General features: G+C 42.3%; 1 protein-coding gene across 1 annotated transcript in view; it reads left to right on the forward strand.

The window, feature by feature from the left end:
• Nucleotides 1-5707, forward strand: part of acss3 (acyl-CoA synthetase short chain family member 3) — a 95369-nt gene extending 89662 nt beyond the window's left edge. The window contains exon 16 of the mRNA XM_070901571.1: nt 5535-5707. Coding sequence (XP_070757672.1) covers nt 5535-5612 — 78 coding nt within the window. The 3' untranslated portion in view covers nt 5613-5707. The remainder of the gene's footprint in view (nt 1-5534) is intronic.
• The last annotated feature ends 1944 nt before the right edge of the window (nt 5708-7651 follow it).

Here is a 7651-nt window from a genome sequence, read left to right on the forward strand (position 1 = left end):
CTTACATGGGTTTGCACAGGTTATCATATCTGCTGTTTTGTGCTTTGTATGTTGATCTGAAATAAAAATCAGTAATTTGATCTGGTGACATCCAAGTTAAAGTGCACTGATCTACCTCCTCTGGGACTAGTATTTAGCCAAGTAGAGATGGAATTTTAACACTGCGTGTCAGCTCCAAAATGTAGCAAGGAAGCACAAGAAAACAAGAAAGTATGCTTCTTTAAAACAAAATAAGCAAATGCATCTATACTATATTAAAAGTTTTGCATATAGTGCACATTTCCTGTATCACATTTACTTAAAAAAAAAACATTAATTCCTGGGTTGTGGGTGTTGCTGGCAAGGCCAGCATTTATTGACCATCCCTAACTGCCCTTGAGAAGGTGGTGATGAGTTGCCGCCTTGAACCGCTGCAGTCCTTGTGGTGAAGGCAGTCCCATAGTGCTGTTGGGGAGGGAGTTCCATGATTTTGACCCAGCTATGATGAAGGAATGACAATATATTTCCATGTGCCTGCTGCCCTGTCCTTCCTAGTTTTAGAGGTTGCAGGTTTGAGAGGTGCTGTCAAAGAAGCCTTGGTGAGTTGTTGCAGTGCATCTTGTAGATGGTACACACTGCAGCTATATGGTGTGCCGGTGGTGGAGGAAATGAATGTTTAAGGTGGTGAATCAGGTTGCCAATCAAGTGGGCTGCTTTGTCCTGGATGGTGTTGAGCTTCTTGAGTATATGTAGTTCTATGTTGCAGCTTCCCCAGGTTTGGAAACACCTGGTGCTGCTCTTCTACACTCCTCATTGAACCAGAGCTGAACCCCTGGCTTGATGGTAATGGGGGAGTGAGGGATATGCCGGGCCATGAGGTTAGATTGTGGCGGAATACAATTTTGCTGCTGCTGATGGCCTACTGTGCCTCATGGATGCCCAGTTTTGAGCTGCTAGATCTGTTCTGTTTCATTAGCATGGTGGTAGTGCCACACAACACGATGGAAGGTGTCCTCCGTGTGAAGATGGAACTTTATCTCCACAAGGACTGTGGTAATCACTGGTACCAATACTGTCATGGACAGGTGCATCTGCGACAGGCAAATTGGTGAGAACGAAGTTAAGTAGATTTTTCCCTGGTATTGGTTCTCTCACTACCTGCCGCAGGCCCAACCTGGCAGCTATGTCCTTCATGACTCGGCTAGCTCAATATGTAGTGGTGCTAACTGAGCCAACCTTGATGCTGGACGTTGAAGACCCCCACCCAGAGTACATTCTGTGCCCTTGCTACCCTTAGTGTTACTTCCAAGAGGTGTTCAATATGCAGAAGTACTGATTTATCAGCTGAGGAAGGGCGGTAAGTGGTAATCAGCAGGAGGTTTCCTTGCCCATGCTTGACCTGAAGTCATGAGACTTCATGGGGTCTGGAGTCAATGATGAGGTCTCTCAGGGCCACTCCCTCCCTCCCATATATCATTGTATCGCCACCTCTGGTGGGTTTGTCTGCCAGTGAGACAGGACATACCAAGGGATGGTGACGGAGGCGTCTGGGACATTGACTGAAAGGTTTGATTCTGTGAGTATGATTATGTCAGGCTGTTGCTTGACTAGTCTGTGGGACAGCTCTCCCTATTTTGGCACAGGTCCCCAGATGTTAGTGAGGAGGACTTTGCAGGGTCGACTGGGCTGGGTGTATGTTTTTATTATCTGTAACACTTTATCAGACTTTTGTCATCTCACTTGATGGGCTAAAAGTAAAACATAACAAACCAGAATTGAAGAAATAGGTAACATATATGAAAGTAGCTTGAAAACAGCCAACAAGAAACTATAAGCGCTTAAGAAACTCCTAAATAAACAGTCAGTAGAACAAACCAATGAAAATAAAGAACCCAATGATAAACAACTCAAATTACATTGAAAAAATTTCACCTACAAATTATTTCTCAAAACAATTAAACAAATATATTTTGCCTTAACACTTACAAAAGACAAGTCAATGCATAAATATGTCATTTGATACTTGCATTAGAATTTTTTTTGAAGGCATCAGCCTCTCCCAAAAGCTTTGTCTTGGACTTGATACTTTTGCTTAAATCATGTTACTGTTGGATGATGGCAGATCCTGTATGTACAATTGGCACACATTTCTTGGATGCATCACTCACATTTAGTTAGCCCAACTACTTATTTTCTTTTCTTTTCAAAATTATTTGAAGAACATAAGAAATAGGAGCAGGAGTAGGCCACCCGGCCCCTCAAGCCTACTCTGCCATTCAATAAGATCATAGCTGATCTGATCATGGACTCAACTCCACTTCCCTGCCCGCTCCCCATAACCCTTTATTCCCCTATCGCTCAAAAATCTGTATCTCCGCCTTAAATATATTCAATGACCCAGCCTCCACAGCTCTCTGGGGCAGAGAATTCTAAAGATGGGTGAGAAGAAATTCCTCCTTATCTCAGTTTTAAATGGGTGGCCCCTTATTCAGAGACTATGTCCCCTAGTTTTAGTTTCCCCTATGCGTGGAAATATTCTCTGCATCCACCTTGTCAAGCCCCCTCATTATCTTTATATGTTTCGATAAGGTCACCTCTCATTCATCTGAACTCCAATGAGCATAGGCCCAACCTATTCAACCTCTCTTCATAAGTCAACCCCCTCATCTCCGGAATCAACCTAGCGAACCTTGTTTGAACAGCCTCCAATGCAAGTATATCCTTCCTTAAATACGGAGACCAAAACTGTACATAAGAACAGAAGAAATTGGAGCAGATCATTTGGTCCATCGAGCCTGCTTTGCCATTCAGTAAGATCATGGTTGATCTTACGCAGTATTCCATCTGCCAAATTTTTGTATTCCAGATGTGGCCTCACCAATACCCTGTACAGTTGTAGCAGGACTTCTCTGCTTTTATACGCCACCCCCCTTGCAATAAAGGCCAACATTCCATTTGCCTTCCTGATTACTTGCTGTACCTGCATACTAACTTTTTGTGTTTCATGCACAAGGACCCCCAGGTCCCTCTGTACTGAAGCACTTTGTAATTTTTCTCCATTTAAATTATAATTTGCTTTTTCTATTTTTTTTTTTGCCAAAGTGAATAACCTCACATTTTCCAATATTATACTCTGCCAAATTTTTGCCTACTCACTTAGCCCGTTGAAAATTTTTTGTGTCCTTCTCACAATTTGCTTTCCCACCCATCTTTGTGTCATCAGCAAACTTGGCTACATTACACTCTGTCTCTTCATCCAAGTCATTAATATAGATTGTAAATAGTTGAGGCCCCAGCACAGATTCCCTGCGGCATCTCACTAGTTACTATTTGCCGACCGAAAAATGACCCATTTATCCCGACTCTCTGTTTTCTGTTAGTTAGCCAATCCTCTATCCATGCTAATATATTACCCCCAATCCTGTGAACTTTTATCTTGTGCAGTAACCTTTACTGTGGCACCTTATTGAATGTCTTCTGGAATGAAAAGCTAGAGAACAAATTTCAAAGTTTAATTCAAGTAAAGTTTAAATAGTGTGTTCACTAGTGTTTTCACTGAGAGAACAAGGCAGAGATGGTTTCTTCATAATTTTAGTGTTTTCCCCAAAACAAATCTCAGATAAACAGGCTCTGAAAGCATGAACAGTGTCTGGTTATATTTTGTATCTATTAACTATTCAAATTAATAACAGCTGATACAGACAGAGGGATACAGACAGAGTCTGATGCTAGATAGATACACATCCAAGAGAAAGACAGCTGCAGAGAGTAACTCAGAAAACAATCACAAAACAATGAATTGAATGCTTGATGATATTTTGAAGTTCTCAAACTAATTCTGCCAGATCCAGGCCCCTGTACTCTTAGTGCTGTCAGGACTATGCCCTCCCCTCTCTTCACTGTTACAGACCCCAAGAACCTACCAATGAGCGAAGCCCCACATTCTACTCCTCAATTCCACCAAACCTCAGATTCCACCTCCACAGTTCTGACAAATGCAATGTTTCCCCTTACAGTGGTGCCAGACCACAAGACCACTTCAATGACATGGGGCATTAGAGGAAAATCATTCCATTAATTTAAAATGCCATTTTTTGGTTAGTCTTTTGCAGTCTAACAAATCCTGGCTCTGCTTTAAGATCATATACTATATGAGGAAAGCCTGCACAACTTTGGCTATTCAGCCATGAGAGGAGTCTGGAGGCGAAAATCCTGGAATAATTTTAGAACCAATTGAATGCTGCAATAGTGCTTTAAAGCTATTTTGGATGTATCAACTAAGATGGGCCAATTATCTTGTACTCTTGAATGACATCTCCAATCATAAATAAAAACTCATACAACTTTAAAGGACTGGATTATCATATTTCTGAATGTTACATTCGACTTACTGATATCTCTTCTCACGTTTTTATTGCTGTGATTTATGTTAAGAAAGATTTGCATTTATATAGCGCTTTTCACAACCATCGGCCATCCAAATGTGCTTTACAACCAATTACTTACTTTTTGAAATCATCATCATCATCATCATCATCGGCAGCCCCTCGGAATCGAGGAAGACTTGCTTCCACTCTAAAAAGAGTCCTTAGGCTGAACAGTCTAATACGAAAACCTGTCACAGATAGGACAGATAGTTGTTGAGGGAACGGGTGGGTGGGACAGTTTGCGGCACGCTCTTTCCGCTGCCTGCGCTTGGTTTTCTGCATGCTCTCGGCATTGAGACTCTGGGTGCTCAGCGCCCTCCCGGATGCACTTCCTTCACTTAGGGCGATCTTTGGCCAGGGACTCCCAGGTGTCAGTGGGGATGTTGCACTTTATCAGGGAGGCTTTGAGGGTGTCCTTGTGATGTTTCCTCTGCCCACCTTTGGCTCGTTTGCTGTGAAGGAGTTCAGAGTAGTGCGCTTGCTTTGGGAGTCTTGTGTCGGGCATGCAAACAATGTGGCCTGCCCAGCGGAACTGATCAAATGTGGTCAGTGCTTCAATGCTGGGGATGTTAGCCTGGACGAGGATGTTAACGTAGTCACTGTTGTAGTGTAGTGTTACACAAGTGCCTGTTCCAGATTACACCTGACTGATATACTGGAAGCATAAATGTCAATTAATTTTGGATGTCCTGATAAATACAATTTATTTATTTATTTCCTTCCTTCCTTCCTTCCCCTCCCCTCCCCTCCCCTCCCCTCCCCTCCCCTCCCCTCCCCCCTCCTTCCCTTCCTTCTGCATTGCCTCTTTTAACAATTGTTCTAGAAAGCTGTCTGTGTTCAAATTGTTCTGGTAATGTTACAGGATATTATTAAGATATGTTACTATTATTGTTATACTCATAATAAATGGTCAGACTGAGTACTGTATGTAATGAGCAAGTGTGACCTTAGCTTCTTAAGGTTCCAGAGTGCAGGTACCTCGTGGGTGACCTGCTTATATACTGTGCTCCCAAGGGATGCTGGGATCCCTTGGGACTCCAACAGGTGGACCCTCTGGTGGTCAGGTGTGATGCAGGCTACAAGGGGTTAAATACATAATAGTTATGGTCTTTTTTTTTGTGTCCATAGATAACACCGACCATTGAAGATCCTCGTGTTTTCTCACAAATTGAAGCAATTCTGAAGCAGAAGAAAATTACATCTTAACATTCACTGCAACACCATGAACTATTATCACTTTCCTTCCTGGTGATCAAAATTCCTACATCCATATTGAGCATACCTCTGAACCTAATCGAGCTCATATGGTATAAAATCTATTTCTTTAATTTGCATGATATTTATTAATACTTTTAAATTGCGTTACACCAGAGCAAAGGCAAACAATTGTTCAGAGAGTTCTAAATTAAATGCTACCTTTGTACAACAGTCATATCGCCCCTTCCTACCTCCTGTAATCTCCTTCAGCCCAAGAACAACAATAACTTGTAAAACGTCCCAAGGTGCTTCACAGGAATGTTTTAAGACAAAACAAATAAATTTGACACCGAGCCCCACAGAAGAAATTATGGCAGATGACCAAAAGCTTCCCCCCTTCAGCCTGTGGTGGGTCTGCTGGCTTAAGTCAAGTCTTTTGAATCGTCGTTGTTACACTAGGTTAAAAAAAAAATCATGAATATAAATTGTATCTAGATTGAAATATACAAGGAAGAATTGTGCCTATAAACTTTTATAGGAATATTAAAAGCCATGAACATTTATAGCTAACTGCCCACCAAACGCGCAAGAAAAGTTTAGTCCTTTGCTGGCCAGTTTCCCCCCCTTCCCGAACATGGGACCTTCCTGGGGGGCAGACAAAAAGCACGAAACTATAGACCTGTTCGTCTAACATCTGTTGTTGGGAAAATGCAGGAGTCCATTATTAAAGAAGCAGTAGCAGGACATTTGGAAAAGCATAATTCAATCAAGCAGAGTCAGCATGGTTTTATGAAAGGGAAATCATGTTTGACAAATTTGCTAAGAGTTCTTCGAGGATGTAACGAACAGGGTGGATAAGGGGAAATCAGTGGGTGTGATGTATTTGGATTTCCAGAAGGCATTCGATAAGGTGCCATATAAAAGGTTACTGCACAAGATAAAAGCTCACGGGGTTGGGGGTAATATATTAGCACGGATAGAGGATTGGGCTAACTAACAGAAAACTGAGAGCCGATATAAATGGGTAATTTTCCGGTTGGCAAACTGTAACTAGTGGGATGCCGCAGGGATCGCTGCTGGGACCTCAATTATTTACAATCTATATTAATGACTTGGAAATACGGGACCAAGTGCAATGTAACCAAGTTTTCTGATGATACAAAGATGGGCGAGAAAGCAAAAATTGTGAGGAGGACACACAAAATCTGCAAAGGGATATAGACAGGCTAAGTGAGTGGGCAAACATTTGGCAGATGGAATATAATGTGGGAAAGTGTGAGTTTATCCAGTTTGGCAGAAAAAATAGAAAAGCAAATTGCAATTTTTCTCCATTTAAATTATAAAGTGCTTCAGTACAGAGGGACCCTGGGGGTCCTTGTGCATGAATCACAAAAAGTTAGTATGGAGGTACAGCAAGTAATCAGGAAGGCAAATGGAATGTTGGCCTTTATTGCAAGGGGGATGGAGTATAAAAGCAGAGAAGTTCTGCTACAACTGTACAGGGTATTGGTGAGGCCACACCTGGAGTACTGTGTGCAGTTTTGGTCTCCGTATTTAAGGAAGAATAGAAATTAGGTGCAGGAGCAGGCCATTCGGCCCTTCGAGTCTGCACCGCCATTCAATAAGATCATGGCTGATCATTCAACCTCAGTACCCCATTCCTGCTTTCTCTCCATACCCCTTGATCCCTTTGGCCGTAAGGGCCATATCTAACTCCCTTTTGAATATATCTTAACGAACTGGCTTCAACAACTTTCTGCAGTAGAGAATTCCACACGTTAACAACTCTGAGTGAAGAAGTTTCTCCTCATCTCGGTCCTAAATGGCTTGCCCCTTCCCCTTAGACTGTGACCCCTGGTTCTGGACTTCCCCAGTATTGGGAACATTCTTCCTGCCTCTAACCTGTCCAAACCCATCAGAATGTTATATGTTTCTATGAGATCCCCTCTCATTCTTCTAAACTCCAGTGGATACAAGCCCAGTTGATCCATTCTCTCCTAATATGTCAGAGAAGGTTCACAAGGTTGATTCTGGAGATGAGGGGGTTG

This window comes from Pristiophorus japonicus, chromosome 15, assembly GCF_044704955.1.
Source record: "Pristiophorus japonicus isolate sPriJap1 chromosome 15, sPriJap1.hap1, whole genome shotgun sequence".
Classification (NCBI taxonomy): domain Eukaryota; kingdom Metazoa; phylum Chordata; class Chondrichthyes; family Pristiophoridae; genus Pristiophorus; species Pristiophorus japonicus.